Genomic DNA, 18,894 nt, shown 5'->3' with positions numbered 1-18,894 from the left:
GTCCCTCTCAATGATATTTTCATATTATTTGATTTTGAAGTTCAACCTAAACGAAGAAATAAAAGCATTACAATTTAATGTTTCTAGGGTCTATCTTACAATTACATAAACCCAAAAGTTCTTCAAACCCCCTTCGCACAATCATAGAAATCAAACACAACGGTTACTGAAAAGAATAAGAGAGAGAGGGACTCACATTAAGGGGGCCAATAATAGTCCCAGTTCATGACTGCATGTATATATCATCAGTATCATCCATTCCATAGCTAACAGTTCCATCCCCAATTCCCTTTTCGCCCATCTCAAGCTCTTCCAGCAATCTGAAATTCCTGGGCACTGCACAAAACCATACATTTTAGTCCCGATGTCATAATTGTAACAAAGTCATGTATGAAGATTTTATGAAGACCGTCCTTAAAAAATTCAGTTCTAAAAAATATTTAAAACAAAAGTTTCTTCAATAGCAAAAAGTAAAATCCAAGACTAAAAGAAATGGTTGGATGGTATGTCAAAGAATCCAAAACAGTCAACAAGATACCAGAAATAACTGAAGTAATCCGATAGAATACAAGCTAAACCGCAAACATTTGTTTCCAAATGTTCAGTTAAGACGGCTAGCACTCTGTAAACAGATGCATATGAATCCCACATCACAAGTACCGTTGATTAATCTCATCAAATTCCTTGAGAAGTGGATCAATGGTTTTGATGTATGAAACGACTAAAAGGAAAAAGTTACTTCAAAGCTTGTACAGTCCACACATCATAGTCAATTGGCTATCTTAGCAAAGTTTCGAGCATTTTAACTGTTATTTCTTCTTCGTTTTGAATATACTCGATCAGTATCAATATTCTTTACTTGAAACAAGGTACATAGACAAATGTTGTTAGATCTAATTAGTTTAAATATATTGCAATGGCTTTACAAAAAGTAAACATTAAAGGATCAAGAAGTAAACATTCAAGGATCAAGAAGGCTTTACAAAATCAGGGGAGAGTGGAAGTTTCTCAGTTTCACATTGCAACATAGAAAAATGATGCTTCTGTATTAAAAGGAAATGATCATAGCATAACCGCATAAAGGCTACAAGCCAACAAGTATTCGTAATATATAATCATATAATGGTACTGTGAAAATTTAATTAAGAATACATGAGTCAGAAATAAAGAGAACATTTACAAGCATTTATACTGAAAAATACATTTATATGAGAGAAAGTGAACAAAACAAAACCAACAATTAAAGAACAATAAACATGGAAAAAGCATGAACTAACTCCGCATTGCAATGAAGACAATCATATTTAAAATGAAGAAAGCAGTAATTCTGGTTTCACCAGTACAGTCCAAAATAACATCATAACATAATAACAACAAATGAGTGAAACATTCCAGTGAAGCACAAGAAGTTATATATTTTGATCAAGATGGAAATGACCAAATCAGATAATACATACAAGGATAAATATGTTTAAGCATTTTTTATATCAATGAAGTTGTGAATCACCAACGAAAGTTAAATATACAGTGAACTCTGCTATGAAACTAGCACATAACAAAAATGTCTTCTTTCTCCTTTGCAACTTGCTTTTTTTAATTAAACATATAGATTAGTACCTGGGAACTTTTTACTTCCGATTTAAACTTTTTACAACCAAAAATTACACCGTAAAAGCAAACAACCGAATCCAAAAACCCAATTAAACAAACCGGGGCCAAACTTCACACATATAGCACAAACCACCCCAAAAAACACAAATCGAACTCTCACCAATGCACCTAAAAAACAGACAACAATGCATCCCGGCCAAAACAGACTCGAAACTAGCTAGATCTAACCATTACCTCTCCTCCCAACAAGAAACTTTGGCATAACAGTAGGAAACGACCCTGGGACAATTGAGTTAAGAACTAACAGGAACTAAAACGGACATGCACTGCACCGCACTCCTAACAGACAGTACCAGTTATATCCTGAAAATGCAACAATAAACTAACAAAAGTGTAAAGATCACACAAATTGTGATTACCTGAAGAGGTCCCGCAGCTACCAGACTGAACGAATTCTTGTTAAACTGAATCATGAACCCATCAAGAGCGATCTGTGTGTTATTCTCAAACAGCAAGCTGTAAAATATTTGATCATCCTGTCGTGTTAACTGTGCACTGATTTGCAAACCTTGTCCAGTTGATGCTGGTAACAAAATAGGCAAAGGGGGCTGCAATCATAAAGGTAAAGAAAATATCATTTCACTTAAAAACTATATCAAAATCTTTTTCGAGCATTTGATCGAACAGAATAAAAGCAATCTCAATTCACTTAAACTCAAAAAAAAATTACGAATCCGACAGATTTAAGATACAATCCAAATAAGAAAAATTTAAAAAAAATCAATAGAAGTGAAAAATACGAGTACCTTCACAGCCAGAGAAGTCTCCTCTTGGCTCTGAAAGAACCGCAATCAAATCCATCTTCAACAGCCTTAAAACATGGGTTTTAATAAATTTTTTAAGTTTATCTTCATCATCCTTAAATCTCTTTAAACCTAATATTACGAAAAGGGCTTCTTTCCCTATCAGCTTTTTACCTCTCCAAAGGGGACCTCTTGGTCTTCCATCATGATATTGCTTAAACCCTGAAATTGGTTTATGGATAACGGGTAGTAGAGGTGAAATCTGAGGTTTTAGAAGAAACGGAGATCTCGTTATGCCGTTTTTTGTGAGGTTCTGAAGGAGGATCGCCGTTAAAATTGGAAACTTTGATTTTAAAAAGGCGCGAGTTGCCATTAGAGCTTGAAGAATATGAGAACGTGAAGGGTTTAGGCGAAGTAAAATGCTCCCAAGTCCAAGCAAAAAGAAACGGTGCGTTCTGAAGTAAACAATCAAATTACGAGTCTATAGCGACGTTTGGTATTAAAACGCCACAAAAGTACGTGTCTATAGCGGCGTTTGTGTAAAAAACGCCACTAAAGTACGAATCTATAGCGGCGTTTGGTATTAAAACGCCACAAAAGTACGTGTTTATAGCGGCGTTTGTGTAAAAATGTCACTAAAGTACGAGTCTATAGCGGCGTTTGGTATTAAAACGCCACAAAAGTACATGTCTATAGCGGCGTTTGTGTAAAAACGCCACTAAAATACTAGTTTATAGCGGCGTTTGTATAAAAACGCCACTACATTACGATTCTTTAGCGGCGTTTTTATACAAACGCCACTAAAGTATAGTATTTTGCGGCGTTTGTTCAAAAACGCCGCTATATATAAACAATTATCGGCGTTTGCAGTAAAAACACCGCTACATCCGCCGCTAAAAACCATTTTTGCTGTAGTGGGTGTTCATAAATAAGTGCGCAATTTGAATTATTACATTTCGATGCAGGTGTTTATCCCTGTTTTGGACCGTACTCATTGGCTTCTCATCGAGCTTCAGCTCCCATCCCTAAGATAATAGTATATGACAACATGATAAATTACATATCATTGTCTGATTTGAGAGATATGATTAAGGGATGGAGCTCTCATTTGGCTAAATTCTTGGATGCAATTGATTATTGGACTAAGTCTGGAAACAAGAAGCCAAAGAAGTTCAATGTTACAGTTATCAGAGACGAGACCGCGCCACAACAAACGAAGGAAGCCAGAGGAGATTGTGGTCCTCTCGTATGCATGTGCTTGGAGCGTTTGACGACAGGAAGTACACATTTTCTACCTCCCACCGATAGAGATAGAGGTGCAGTAGGCTTGTGGTTTCGGCATTTTATGGTTAGAGCGATATATGCGAGACGCTGCCTACCTGTATTCACGTTATGAAAGTGTCCATAAACAATTTGTAAGTCAAATGCAAGTGTTGTTAAACATATTTACTCTTTTTGGTTTGAAAATGTTTGGTTAAGTAGCTAGAATTCAATAATTTGTTGTTTGTAGGTTTTAGATGTGTAGAAAGTGTTGTTGATTCAATGTTTGGTTTCTGCAGGTTAATCCTGAAGTGAGCTGCGTGAAATGGATGTATGGGTGCAAAAGTTGATTTCATTATTATTTTTTGATTGTTTAATTGATTTGTAAAAGATGATTTGTAAATGTTGATTTGTTTAATTGATGTGTACATAATATTTGTGCTTGTTTAATTGATTGAAATGTAATAGTTGATTTGTTGATTTCAATCTGCATTATGTTGAATGCAAAACAGACTATCGCAACGCGGAAATGACTATCGCAACGATAGAATCGCAATGCGAAATGAAAATTGCAACGAGTGAATCGCAATGCGAAAATGAAAATTGCAACGCGAAACTAATTTCACGTTGCGATTTTCATTTTCGCATTGCGATTCACTCGTTGCGATTTTCATTTCGCATTGCGATTCTCTCACTGCGATAGTCATTTCCGTGTTGCGATAGTCAATTCCGCATTGCGATAGTCATTTCCGTGTTGCGATAGTCATATTCGCGTTGCGATTTCCACGTTGCTATAGTCAAATGAATGTCTAATAAGTGATAACAACTGAACATATCATAACAATGTTCAAACTCAAGTTACTAATACATGCCTAACTGAAAATGTTAAAAGTTCACGCATAATATACACATAATACAACGTTTGCATTTAAAAATCACCTAAGCTAACAGTCCCAAAAGGTGAAGCCGGTTGTGATTGGGATTTTGATGAGGATCCATATTTTAGTAGAGGAAAGATGATTGTGATGGCACTGGTGATCCACATGTCAACCTTGTATGACAACTTTCCTTGCACCGATTACATGTCGATCTCTTCTTCTCTTCACCCTTAGACGGTATACGATCGTGACTTTTTGGTCGGCCAGGTAGCCTTCTGTCCATGGCTGATGGCAAAACTGTTTGTAAGTCATCTGGTATGTCCCACTCAGAAGGATGTTGAATAGGGTAGACAATCTCGCCATAAGTCTGTCGATATACTTCTGTAGTGTAGCAATCCATAGCGTATGCGCTTGAATCAACTTGGTTTAGATGAAGAGAAACTTTTATAACATGGCCACACGGATAACCAGATGTTTGTCATTTCATACAACTACACGTCTTTGCATTTAGATCGACAAGCCCATTTAAGTTATTATCCAGTACTTCAAACAAAGTGTTTGAACATGGTTCAACTCTCCATGACGTTGACTTCACAACACGTTTCGTTATCTTTTTTTTTCTGTCCATGGTGTAACACGATGTTCCAATGTTCCTGTAAATTTAAATAAATAATACTTAGTAAAATATATGATAAGTTACGAATTTAAAGAAATAATACATGCATGGTTTCTTTTCTTGTAGTACCACTGTTGAATAGAGGCTCGAAAAAACTCCATTAACATAGTAATGGGTAATTTCCAGGAATGACGACTTAGAGCGTTGATTGATTCTGCACTATTAGACGTCATGAAACCATATCTTTCTCCAAGTTGATGTACTCTTGACCATCTTTCAAACCCGACATCTTCTAGTGTTTGAGCACACTAAGGTAAAACACGTCTTAAATAATTTATATGCTTATTAAAATCCACTTCCCGATAAGCTTTTACAGCATTCCAGTATGTCCATTTGTGATTTTTTATACCAACAGACATTGATTTTAGATTTCTATACAAATGAACACCACAAAGTCCATGAAAAGCATATGGGAAACACCTTCTAACAGCGTTGCCAATTGAGTTTGCCCTATCGGATATGATTTTCAGATTGCTAATAGGACCTATGTAATCCCTAAGATGCCCCATAAACCATGTCCATGAATTAGAGGTTTCAGATTTGCCAACCCCGTAAGCTATTGGCAGTATCTCATTGTTAGCATCCATGGCTACTGCTAATAAGTTTACTCCAAAGTATCGACCTTTTAAATGTGCTTCGTCAACTATAATAACTGGGTGCATGCAATTAATAAACAAACAAATCTACAAAATCATATACACAAGAAATATAATCATTTAAATGTGAAATGCATGTAACTAACAAAAATGAGTCAACAAAATTATATTGATTTACTAACCGCAGCACCAATGGCGATAAACAACAACTCAAAGCGTCCATCTCTATCTGTTTTGATATGAGTTACCGACACAGGATTTTTCAGCTTTAAATTGTGACAATAAGCCGGCAGTTGGGCAAACGATGCTTCCGGCGACCCCCTCAACAATTCCAAGGCATAACATTTGGCTCTCCAAGCTTGAGAATATGAGATTCTAATCTTGAACCGAGCATTCATGTCAGTCATAATTTCATGTCCCCGATATACCCTACCATTCAAAAAACATTAACTCAGCCAGAAAACCACCCAACACCTTTTTGTTTGCCTATCTATGGTGAGGAAAAACTTGGGTTCTTGAACATGTATGTTTATCAATAAAAGTCCTAACTTGAAACATTTCGTAATCTTTTATCCTCTTTGCAATCATACGCCACATACAGTTTTTGTCAATCATACACCTTGTTTCGAAACGATCTTTGCTTGATTTGTTAACTTTTAGTTGATAGCCATCTTCCACACATTTCGTATACAAAGCTATCTTCAAGTCTTCCTTTGTATCAAAACAATCATCTTTCTTGATACGAATGATTTTTCTGTAACAATCAACTGCTATATTTACCAACTCTCCTTCCGGTATCTGAAGTAATTCTGGCATATTCCAGTTATACTCCCGTGGCATTTTCTTCGGGGACTTTTCTTTGGGGATTTCTTCTTCTTCTTTTTCTTCTTCAGTGTTATATGAATTACATAATGAATGTTCAACATGTTCATTTACAGTCGTAACTTCCTCCTCATTATCATCAACAACATCTTCCTCGGCAACGGCTGTTTCATCATCAAAATTCGGGTATTGACCAATATCAAAATCATTACACGTAGGGTTTGTTTCTTCTTCTGAAAAATCATCAAAATCCGAGTATTGACCAAGATCAAAGTCCGGGTATTGACCAAGATCAAATTTCGAATACTGACTAGTACTCACAATTTTTTCTGTTGGCTCATCATCGTCTAACTGGTCAATACGAAAACCGGAATTTGGTGCTGAAAGTTGATTGGGATTTGGATTAGGGAAATGTTGTGGGTTTTGAGATTGTGTTTGGTATTGGAAATGTGGTGAAACAATATTTGCTTGGTGATGAAATTGTGGTGGAACCATTAAATTTTGAGCACCATAAACTGGGGTTGAAAAACTTAGTTGATTGCTACCCGCTACTGACCTAACTTCACTACTTCTAGGTTCAACAACATACAATGTAACATCATCACTTGAAACACTAATGTAAGCAATGAATCGTTCAACATCTTCATTGTCGGTTAACAAATAAACTTTACTATTTCTCTGATAAGATAGCCTAAATCCACTTAGGGGCTCTAAATTCAATTTATTTGCAACACGTAACATTAGAGTTTCATAAGTTAACTTTTTTAATGACAGTTTTAGTTGAAGATTCATGGGTAAAGACATATATTGTAAAACACCATGAACATTCTCTCATGACCCTCCAAAACACAAATCTATCCAAACATGATCAACATTAGATGATTTCATTATTGTAAATTAATTTACTAAACAAACGAGCTGCGAAACTAAAACCTGTTACCGGATGGGGAAGGATGTCGTTGGATATAGGAACGGATGTCGCCAGAGAGAGAGATAGATGGAGATGGAATGAGTTGCGATTTAGGGATTTAGGTTATGAGTTGTTGCTGCTGCGTAGTTATATACCCAAAACATTTGTGTTGCGAAATTAAAACCTGTTGCGAATTCAGAAATCGAGTTGCGAATTTGAAATTCAGTATTGCGATAGTCAGAATCTCGTTGCGATTTATAGATTCGCATTGCGATTTACGTATTCGCGTTGCGAATCAGGAAAATCGCAACGCGAATTTGGGAAATCGCGTTACGAATATGGAAACTGATTTGCGATACCGGAGATCGCGTTGCGAATTATCAATCACATTGCGATTTAGTTGGTCATTTTGGCAAATCCAAAAAAAGTTGGTTAAAATCGTATATTATAAGACATTTTTGGTCACTAAGGTTATTTTCTCTATTTTATATTGGAATGAAAAATCCAAAGAGATCAAACATATACCAACACTCAAAAATAATATTTTGCATGCATCTATATATAAAAATTGGATTATTTGACAAATAATTGTCTAAGAGATCTCCAACTCTACTTTACTGTAGCATTTTTCTGCACTGTAGCGTCTCCAACCCTGCCCTACATTTTGCTCTACTGTGGAGAATTGCTATAGTATCGCGCCACATCTAGATTGGCACTGTAGCTTGTGTTACATTTTCCTTTTTTTTTAATTAAAATATATTAAATTCTAAGATGAACAAAAATACATTTAAATTAGATAAAAAATCATACTAATTTTTTTTGGATTTTTTTATATTTATAAAATTAATATTATAATAGTTAAATATTATGAATAAAGTAGAGTTAGTGGTAATGTAGAGATAGCGTTGGAGATGAATTACTGTTTCATTTTTAAAGTAAAGATAGAGATACACTAGAGTAAGATAAAAACTATGGATGATCTAAAATACATGTTGCATGTAAATGAATAATTCGAGCAAATGTCACTACTCTTGCCGTCGTTGTTTGATTTGTATGATCAAGACAAAAACTATACTTTTATGTATCAAGAATATCATAATATCTTTTTTGTTCGGGAATTTTCAACTTAAATTTAAAACTAACATCAATTATTAAAATAAATAAATGTGTTGGAATAAATTTATGAGCTTATAATTGTGAAATGAGATGAATAAATAAATATTTACACTACTTAAAGTACACAGAAAAATATATAATTATGATACTAATATCGAAATTGTTCATTAATTAATAAAATTTGGAGAAAAATATTAATAAAAATAGTGCATGTGCATGCACAGTGATAAGAGAAATGAAGAAAAAGGTTTGAAGATTGGGGAAGAGACAAAAAGACAAGAGTTGAAGCTACATGTTGGGATTTCCAAGATTCAACTACTAACTTTTTCCCTCAAAATGACACCTTTTTAATAAAGAAACAATCACAAGCTGACAATAATAGAAGAAATTATATAGCCTTAGTAGTATTCAAATTCAAATTAATAGAATTAATTCTATTTTTTTTCTTCTTTATATTATTGTTGTTTGTAAGTGATATTAATGGAGTATATGCCAACGCTACCTTACCAGCTGCAGCTTTTATTCGAACTTTTGAACTCTTCTTTCTCTCCATGCTCTTTTCTCTCTGCTGCTTCATCGCTTTAAACAAATTTGTGGGTCATTTTCCCCTTTCTCCATTGCTTTGCATTTCAGTTTCTGTGCTGAAAAAGCTTTCTCTGGTCTCTCATGGCTTAAGATTTCATCATTTCTTTTATAAGGTAACATAGCCTTTCTTTTTCACTCTCTTTTTCTCAAATTTTCTTCTTTGATTGTTTAGTTTCATACTTAAACTTTGCTTGACTGTCCCTGAGATTTAAGACTCAAATTCCTTTCTTTTTTTATTGTTTTCTTTGCTATGCTTACATGAAAATAGCTTGTGAAAACTGGGTTCTTCTTCAACCTGAAGCTGCATCTATGTGTGTGCTTATAGATCTGATGCAAAAAAGTTGTTATGTTAGCTAACTAGTGCTGGCTTCTGCTGTAAAATGATTTGAAGTTTTAATCCATTTTATGATCATTTTTGTTAAGAAATGCAGGTTCTCAAACTGTTATTTTATATGCTATGTTTGAGTTTATTCTTGGGAATTTGATCTGTTTTCAAATGCTTCTAATTTGCAGTAAACAACTATGAACCTTGTCTGATTGTTTGCATAATAAGCCAAATATTTTCAAACCTAATTTTTGGAATATTTTATTTGTTATTTGCTTCACCTCACCATCACGCTCACGGTGGTGCGTATCGTTGATTTCTTTTACTCTGGAATCCTGACAGGAGGCAAAGCCAACGCATGCCTGGCTTCCCTTTAATCATACATTACCTTCCCCAAATTACAAAAACACCCTTGAAATTTTTTATATATTTTTGATTTTGTCATGGTAAATTGTCCATATATTGATGTGCATGGAGAGTGGGAAGAAAAAAGCCTTTTGCACTGCCCCAGAAATGCCAGGGAAAGTAGCAAAGAAATATATAGGGAACCAAAGACATAGGGTATTGGAAAATGAAAACTATTGGGAGTTTGTTTTTAACTTTTTAGAAAAATAATATACTCGTATTAAACACTCAAATACTAGTAACATAGGCCTTGCATTATGTCATATCTTCACATCTACCCATTTGCCTCATTTAATTAATGTTTTGAAGATATATGTTCTGCATTGTGTTGTTGACGCATTGAATGCAAGTTCTTGTTCAAGTTCTCCAGTTTTTGAGCTTATGTCAACGTATGTGTGCATTGCATTTCTCAAAGCATGCAAGATGCTACAGTGGAGGATCGGAAATCTTGTTGTGTGCGTGTGTACGCGCGTCGTCTATTTACATCCGCCATTCTTAGTTTTTTCATTGGTGCTCTTTAAGCTCTTCAGGTCTCAAGATTTCAACGAACTAATTCCGTTTCGGGCACAGACTCTTCGACATTCAAGTTCGGAAAATGCCGAGATCTAGGTGAGAATCTAATCTGCCATCAACTAATGAGTATAGTTGTTGTTCATGCATTTATAATCAGTGTTTTGCATTTAAGCAAAAAGATCTGATCCACATGTGTTACACGTTTCTGCTATTTTTCTCTGTGGTGTTGCCTTTTTTTGTATGTGATTTTTGTGTGATTCTTTTTATGAGGACTAGGGGCTCGGAAATGCCAACAAGGCAATCACCTCGAGGAACTCATCAGGTTAAGTCATCAAGTTCTGATTCAGACCCTCTGCACCATAGACCGGTTACTGATCGGATTAGTCCCAAGGTCGGAGATCGTCGTTTCCCGAGAGGTGCTTCGCAATCTGATCCACTGAACCAGAAGAAGCTCGGCACTCGCATTGCGGATTTAGAATCTCAACTCGGGCAAGCACAAGAAGAGCTGAAGATTCTGAAAGACCAGTTGGTTTCAGCTGAAGCTGCAAAGAAAGAAGCGCAACAAGAGCTGGAAAATAAGACCAAGAAGCCAAAAGCTCCGGAATCCGTTGAACCAAATGAAAAGATTTCTCCAAAAAGAACTCGAGATAATAAGAAATCAGACTGCAGCATCAGAGATGAGGTTCCTGATTATAATCAGCGAGAAACTGATGTTTTTGAAGTCCCAGTGGAAAAAGCAGTGATTGAGTCCAAGGTGGAAGTCGAAGAAGTCGAACAAGCAGAAGAAAAAAACAAAGCAATAGAGACATCAATTGCATCGCCGGCAGAATCCGAGCTGGAGAAACCATCTTTGCATGACTTGGCTACAAAATATGATGAGATGAATATGCTAAAGTACAAGCTAGAAGAGAAAGAAAAGGGGCTTAGCCTGTTTACTAAAGAAAACGAGAACCTGAAAAAACAGCTCAATGAAGCAACCTCAAACATTTCGAATGCTAATGCCAAGGAAGAAGAAATGAGTTTGAAGTTGGGCCAAGTAGGGAAGGAGATGGAAGCGAGTAAAAAAAATTTAGCTCAATTGAAGGAAAAGCTCCAATCAGTGGAAGAGCAAAAGGAAGCATTGGAAGCAGAGATGAAGAAGCTAAGGGTACAAACTGAACAGTGGAGAAAAGCAGCGGATGCCGCAGCAGCTATTCTCTCTGGGGGCATGGAAATGAATGGGAGGATTTCAAACCGGTGTAGCTCAATGGATAAGCATTTTGGTGGTGTGTTCGAGACTCCAGTTGCTGGTGGTTTTGCAGGTTATGTCGGATCACCAGCCTTAGGTGATGAAATAGATGATGGTTTCGGAAGTGGAAAGCGCAAAGGCTCCGGGATTAAAATGTTCGGAGACTTGTGGAAAAAGAAGAGCCAGAAATAAAACTCAGAGCCTCTGAAATACTTTCGAATATCGTGTTTCTTATAGCAGCTCATATAATTGTTTGAAATGGTTGCTCACCGTTTCAGTTTTTGTTGATCATGTGTTTCTGTTGTTGCAGCAGGTCTGGCTGCCATATCTCATGCTCAGTAGGTAGTATTGCTCCTGCAAAGTTATGTAAAACCACCAAGGATGATGATCTTTACTGTGTTCTGGTGTTATTAATGAATTAGGTATGGGGACACATGTTACTTAAGGGGCATTTCTTGAAGCAGCTTGTACAAGGTTCCATCCTCTATGTTTCATTCCTTTTAAATTTGGCTATGTTTCATTTATGTTACTTAATGCGGTATATTCGAATGCATCTGGACACAGGTATATAATGGGAAACTGAAACTAAAGATCCAGATAAAGCAAATACAAGCATTAGATATAAAACTAACGATTAACATCTGACAATATGCTACTCAGGTAGAAGCAACAATCAATACAGATTACTGCAATATTATAGCAAACTTAAAGACAAAATGTGCCTAGAAACTTGCCCAGCAATGAACACGAACCATTCTCTACACCAAATAACCAACAACTAAGCATCTTGAGACGTGTGAAATTCCAACATCAATTTGGCTTGTTCCCTTACCAACTCATTCCTCTCCAAAAACAGCTCCAACTCAGCAACCTGCAATTTCCTCCATTTCTCCTCTAAAGCAGTTCGCTTTTCTTCCCCAGCCATATGCAATCCATGCTTCAAAATTGCATTTTCCAAACTGCACACGCCAGATTTCTTATCGAACAAGCTAGCCGAACTCTTGGACGACTTGATATCAACCTCCATCAGTTCCCCATTATCCACTTTCTCATCAGCTGAAGCGACCGGCTCTGCTTTCAATGTATCCGATTCCTTGCCGTTTCCCTTTGCTTTTGCAGCAGAAGAATCGATATTTTTTACGATTCCTTCTTTACCCCAAATCTTTTTGGACAATTCAAATACTTGTTGTTCATGGGGTTTAGAAAACGTCCGATCCTCTCCGTCTTTGCTCCTCCTAGCATTGTTCTCAAACTTTTTCCTCAACCTCCTAACCTTATACATCAACTGAGCTCTCGAAACATCAGCGTGAATCGAATCCTTAACAAAATCATGAAAGGCATGCGTATCAGCAAATGGGTCAACCTCTTTTATGGCCAAGATATCCAACAAACCTTTCAAAACAGCAATTTCGTCGTCATCACTAAAAAGTCTCTGGAAAAGCTGCTTCTTTTCGTCTTCTCCGGCCTTCTTCACCTCCTCCTCAACAACATCGGCAGAATCGGACCCTTCCTCGCCGGATTTCTTCCTGGAACGTTTTGATTCCTTAGGTTGTTCTTGCTCGGACACGCTAGGACGTTTCGTTGAAGAGGCAACCTTGACGGGAGAAGATGAGGGCTTGGATCTGGGTTTTTTGGCCTTTGAAGCTCCATCCATGGGTTTTGTGGCAATTGGTTTGACATTGAGAGCAGAGTTTTTCTGGGTTTGTGGGGTTTGGGTTGAAGTCTCCTCTGAAGAAGAACCAGAGGAAGAAGATGAAGCAGTGGGAGGATCGTCAATGGGGTTCTTCGAGCTTTTCTTCGCCATGGAAGTGGAAAAAAACTGGTTAACTTTTGTCAAAGATAAAGTTGTTTTAGAACTGAAAAGTTAAGACATCAACAGCCTGGGACGTTAAGTACAAAAACCAAGTCGTAAGCCCATTGGCAGATACCCAACTGTGCGTACTGCTTCGGATTCTTAGCTATCGACGCATGCATTTCTTGATTGGATGGTAAATTTATGGCATACAGGTTAAAATTTGAATTTCAAATTTACATCAAAGAATGCCATGCATGGTAGTAGATACTTTGGATTTGGATACTAATGAAAATCTATTTATTTTCTTGTAAATTCATACATTTTATAAATTTATTTTAATAAAAAAATGTATTTCACTTAATTTTAATATGAAATTAACAAGTAGATCTATTAATTTAATAAAAGTTTGAAAAAGGGAAAAAAAGAAGAAGCTGGTTTTTTACTTTGTTCAATTCGATTGTTATCGGTATAAATATGACCATTATCTAATTCTGTACCATAATTAACCATCGTTATATTGAGTTGAAACAAAGAAGAAGAAAGCAAAAATCACACAGTTGTAAAATTTTGTATAGTACAAACTTTCCCTAATCCAATTTCTTATCCATAGTATAATTGAAAATTGAAAATTGAAAATTGAAAATGGAAAATGGAAAATGGAAAATGGAAAGGTTATGAAGCAGCAATTTTTTCGAAGTGAATGAGCCTGTTATCTGCCAGCCTTGAATTGTAAGCAGATTTCTTGTACTCAAACCATGTGAACTCTTTGTACAAGCTTTGCTGCTCACCTCTCATCAGACATGGCAAAGGTGCTATTTTCTCACTCAATGGTGGTCCACCAAAATAAATCATTGAAAGCCTGGATTTCACACTGTTGGTCACCACCCTGTGTTTTACACTTTTAAACCTTCCATTGGTCATCACCTGAAAACATCAACCGTTTGATAATTAAGGACCCGAGTTTAAGCAGATGGCGTACGTAAAATGTTTGTTTTCCTTTACCTGTAAGGAGTCACCAACATTGATGAAAAATGAGTTCTGGTCTGGTGGAACTGAAATCCAGCTACCATCTCTAAGAGAGATTTGAAGACCAGAAGTGTTGTTGGATCTCAACACAGATATGATTTGTGGGTCAGTGTGTTCTCCAAATCCAATCACATCACCATTGTCATTCTCATTCAAAGGTTGAACTTGTGGGCATGGTGGGTAATGGTTAACCCTGAAAACAGAGTCACTCTCTTCATCCATTAACAGCTTACTCAAAACATTTCTGGGTTGAATCTTTAACCCATCAGCCATTACTTCAAGTATCTCGCAAGCCATTTTCTTCACCGATTTCATGTAATTACCCAAAGCCAATCTGAAAAAAGAAACACTAAAATTAAATAAAGAATTCCAATTTCGCAGTGTCTGATAAAGTGACATACCTGAAAGTTTGTAATCTATGGAGATTGGAGTCTTGATTTGTTGTCAAGAGAAGATATTCAACCCAACCAACATCACCATGTACGCCAATCCGTTTATTACCATAACCATAAGGCTTAGGCTGTCCTGTCTTCTGTTTCTCGCAAAGCGGTAAACTAAAGAACTCAGTGGCTTCAGATTCCAGCAGGGAAATGAATTCCGTTGGAACCCCATGGTTGATCACCTTAAAGAATCCCAACTCCTCACAGGCTTTGATCATCTGGTGCTTTGAATCGGGGTCTGACAGGTCTACAAGAGGGATTTGAGTGAACAATGCAGGCGTTGGATTGTTGTTTCTGATGTAAGAGAACTGTTCAATTGCTGGTTTTGACAACACCACCATTGTTTTTGTCAATTGTTGATGCTACTTCTGCTATTTTTTTTATTTGGATGAAATTAAGAAACAAAGAGAAACACAATGGGAAATACAGGATTTAAGTTTGATAGAGGTTTGGAGGGAGGGGTACATGAGCATGAACAAGTGGCTTAGTTTGCTTGGCTATTTATAGGAATAGAGGGAGTGTGAGAGAGTTTTCAAAAAGGAGATAAGAAACAAATATTTTATATATTAATTGAAAATACAAAATATTTCATTAATAATAATATAACAATACTCCATAGATAAGATACATTGTTCTTTGACATTTATTTTTACTTCCTAACATTATATGGAGAAAAACAAACGGGTAAATTACACAAATGGTCACTAATATTTTAGTAAATTTTGGTCTTCTTCACTAAAGTTTTAAAAGTAATAAATTGATCACTAATGTTATCGATTTATAATAAAGTTGTCACTCATCGTTAACAGTAGTTACTGTAATAATGGAATGCTGATGTGACATGTTAAATCAGTTGACTCACCACGTTTGACCGACCATTTAACTTTTCTTCTTCTTTTAGGGTTTGTCTTATCTCAACATTCAACTGATGATTGCGGTCGCTTCTGAAATCTTATGTGCTTCTTGTATTATGGTTTTTATTTGATAGGATAAATTCCTAGTCTATCTAACAATGCCCCAAGTTTTGACTTTGTAAAACATTACCTAACGGTCCAAATGACTTATTTCTTAAAATATGAGTTGAAAAAGGCAAAGTAGCATAACATCAAAAAGTGTCAACGTCGAGGAGGCCTTCTGGTACATATAGCTCAGATTTCTCGTTTCGAATGGTTGTTGAATCATATATGTTCTACCTCTAATTCGTCATGGTTGATGAAGAAGGTGTTGAAATGTCAAAGCTTGGAAAATTGGTTCAAGTTAGGCACCTAATATTGCAATGTCAAAATTAGGTGCAATAATGTTTGAAAATTAAATGGGTAAATTATAAACTTTAGTCACTAAACTTTAGGGTATTTATAAGATTAGTCCTTAAGTTTCAACTATAAATACCCAGCTCATTTAGCTTCAAAACCATCCCAAAGCATTCTAGCTTTCTTCCAATACTAGAGAGAATTTAGAGAGTTTCTTGAGAGTTGTTTTCTCCTTTTTATCGAGAGAGAATTATCATTGTTTTCTCCTTGGTAGATCGAGAGAGGTTGTAATTCCTATTTTCTCATAGTGAAATTCTTCTACCGTTGCCCGTGGTTTTTACCCTATTTTATTTAGGGGGTTTCCACGTAAATTTTGTGTCTCTTTTTATCTTCATTTTTATTTTCTCAAATTATCAGTTGCGATTTTGCTCTATCCGATAGCCGTCTTCCGCAACAATTGGTATCAGAGCTAGATTAGAGTGTGTAATATTTACTTATTGTCTTTGTGGTTGCCACCAAAAGGTGGATCCTTTAACATAAGAAAATAAGAAGTTATTACCCATTCTTTGAAGGTTCCAGAGAACTATTCACGATAGTGAAATAGTGGGAGCTATCCGTAAAAGAAGCTATGGCAACGAAGTTTGATATTGAAAAATTCAATGGGAGAAATTTCTCATTGTGGAAATTGAAGATGAAGGCCATCCTAAGGAAAGACGGGTGTCTAGCGGCTATCAATGAAAGACCGGTGGATTTCGCAGATGACATCAAATGGAACGAGATGGACGGGAATGCTATGGCAAACTTTCATCTAGCATTAGCAGATGAAGTATTGTCAAGCATCGAGGAGAAGAAGACAGCTAAGGAGATATGAGATCATCTCACCAAATTGTACGAGGCCACATCGCTGCACAATAAAATTTTTCTTAAGAGGAAATTGTACACTCTCCTTATACTAGAATCTACTTCAGTGACGGAGCACTTAAATACACTGAACACCTTATTTTCTCAGCTTACATCCTTAAGCTGCAAAATAGGAGAACAAGAACGTGCTGAACTTCTACTTCAAAGTCTACCGGATTCGTATGATCAACTCATCATCAACTTGACAAACAATAATGTCACTAGTCTAGTCTTTGATGATGTTGCAGCTGCTGTTCTACAATAAGAAAATCGGCGCAAGAACAAGGAAGACAGACAAGTAAATCTGCAACAAGCAGAAGCGTTGACAACGATGACAACGATGAGAGGGAGATCAACAGAACGTGGCCAAAGCAGCAGTCACAAACATGGTAGATCGAAGTCAAGGAGCAAGAAGAATTTAAAGTGTTACAACTGTGGAAAGAAGGGTCATTTGAAGAAGGATTGTTGGAGTCTAAATAAAAACTCAAATCCACAAGGCAATACCGCAAACACTTCAGATGATGAAGATGCTCTATGCTGTGAAGCGTCAACCACCGTGGAAGGCAGAAAAAGATTTGCAGATATATGGCTCATTGATTCGGGAGCGACATATCACATGACCTCAAGAAGAGAATGGTTCCATCATTATGAACCTGTCTCAGGAGGATCTGTGTATAGTTGTAATGATCATGCCTTAGAGATCGTTGGTGTGGGAACCATCAAATTGAAGATGTATGATGGAACAATTAAAGTTGTTCGAGATGTGCGACACGTTAAAGGTCTGAAGAAAAATTTATTATCCTACGGATTGTTGGATAATAATGCAAGCAAGATTGAAACACGGAAAGGATTCATGAAAGTGTTCCGTGGAGCGCTTGTGGTACTGAAAGGCGAAAAAATAGTTGCAAACTTGTACATGCTGAAGGGAGAGACTTTGGTAGAAGCAGAAGCCTCTGTTGCCTCATGTAGTTCAGATTCGATAATGCTATGGCATCAGAAACTTGGACACATGTCAGAACAAGGAATGAAAGTCCTTGTAGAGAAAAAGCTACTTCTAGGCTTAACAAATGTATCACTTCCTTTGTGTGAGCATTGCATAACAAGTAAGCAGCACCGGTTGAAATTCAACACATCAAATTCTAGAGGCAAAAGTGTTCTAGAATTGGTTCACTCTGACGTATGGCAAGCACCAGTAACGTCCCTAGGTGGAGCAAAATACTTTGTCTCATTTATTGATGACTACTCCAGGAGATGTTGGGTGCACCCTATTAAGAAGAAGTCAGACGTGTTTTTAACTTTCAAAAAAACTTCAAAGCGTGGGTGGAACTTGATTCTAGAAATAAGATCAAGTGTTTCAGAACAGATAATGGAGGAGAATACACAAGCGAATAATTTGATGACTTTGGCAAGAAAGAAGGTACCAAAAGACAGTTCACAGTAGCGAACACTCCTCAACAAAATTGAGTGGCAGAGCGGATGAACATAACCTTGTTAGAAAGAACAAGAGCAATGTTGAGGGACGCAGGCCTAGAAAAATCATTCTGGGCAAAAGCAGTCAATACCGCCTGTTATTTGGTGAATCGAGCTCCATCAACTGCAATAGAGCTGAAGATACCAATGGAGATGTGGACTGGTAAACCAGTTGATTATTCAAACCTCCATGTATTTGTAAGTATTGTGTACGTGATGTACAACGCCCAAGAAATTTCAAAGCTGGATCCAAAATCCAGGAAATGCAAATTCTTGGGGTATGCT

At 36.5% G+C, this 18,894-nt stretch overlaps 3 protein-coding genes across 6 annotated transcripts; 1 reads left to right on the top strand and 2 right to left on the bottom strand.

The window, feature by feature from the left end:
- Nucleotides 1-6,914: 6,914 nt before the first annotated feature.
- Nucleotides 6,915-12,210, top strand: LOC120127915 (interactor of constitutive active ROPs 4-like). 4 transcript variants are annotated; one of them, XM_039145729.1, is made up of 4 exons: nucleotides 9,177-9,370; nucleotides 10,518-10,596; nucleotides 10,777-11,924; nucleotides 11,960-12,210. In XM_039145729.1, the coding sequence occupies exons 2-3, from the start codon at nucleotides 10,583-10,585 to the stop codon at nucleotides 11,918-11,920; spliced, it is 1,158 nt and encodes a 385-aa protein (XP_039001660.1). In that variant the 5' UTR covers nucleotides 9,177-9,370; nucleotides 10,518-10,582; the 3' UTR covers nucleotides 11,921-11,924; nucleotides 11,960-12,210. The 4 variants fall into 4 exon arrangements, with proteins under 4 accessions (XP_039001663.1, XP_039001660.1, XP_039001661.1 ...); XM_039145730.1 differs by having other exon boundaries at nucleotides 10,510-10,596; XM_039145731.1 differs by lacking the exon at nucleotides 9,177-9,370 and adding an exon at nucleotides 10,296-10,376.
- An 88-nt stretch (nucleotides 12,211-12,298) lies between these two features.
- On the bottom strand, nucleotides 12,299-13,581 carry LOC120127914 (GLABROUS1 enhancer-binding protein-like). The gene is made up of 2 exons (XM_039145728.1): nucleotides 12,501-13,581; nucleotides 12,299-12,443 (listed from the first exon to the last, which is right to left on the bottom strand). Exon 1 carries the CDS (start codon nucleotides 13,530-13,532, stop codon nucleotides 12,507-12,509), a length of 1,026 nt encoding a protein of 341 aa, XP_039001659.1. The 5' UTR covers nucleotides 13,533-13,581; the 3' UTR covers nucleotides 12,299-12,443; nucleotides 12,501-12,506.
- Nucleotides 13,582-14,187: 606 nt separating this feature from the next.
- Nucleotides 14,188-15,445, bottom strand: LOC120127800 (gibberellin 2-beta-dioxygenase 1-like). Its single transcript, XM_039145620.1, has 3 exons — nucleotides 14,951-15,445; nucleotides 14,526-14,883; nucleotides 14,188-14,447 (listed from the first exon to the last, which is right to left on the bottom strand). The coding sequence occupies exons 1-3, from the start codon at nucleotides 15,328-15,330 to the stop codon at nucleotides 14,196-14,198; spliced, it is 990 nt and encodes a 329-aa protein (XP_039001551.1). The 5' UTR covers nucleotides 15,331-15,445; the 3' UTR covers nucleotides 14,188-14,195.
- Nucleotides 15,446-18,894: the final 3,449 nt, after the last annotated feature.

This window comes from Hibiscus syriacus, unplaced genomic scaffold (assembly GCF_006381635.1).
Source record: "Hibiscus syriacus cultivar Baekdansim isolate YM2019G1 unplaced genomic scaffold, ASM638163v2 tig00110472_pilon, whole genome shotgun sequence".
Lineage (NCBI taxonomy): Eukaryota > Viridiplantae > Streptophyta > Magnoliopsida > Malvales > Malvaceae > Hibiscus > Hibiscus syriacus.
This window is presented reverse-complemented; position numbering and strand designations above follow the sequence as displayed.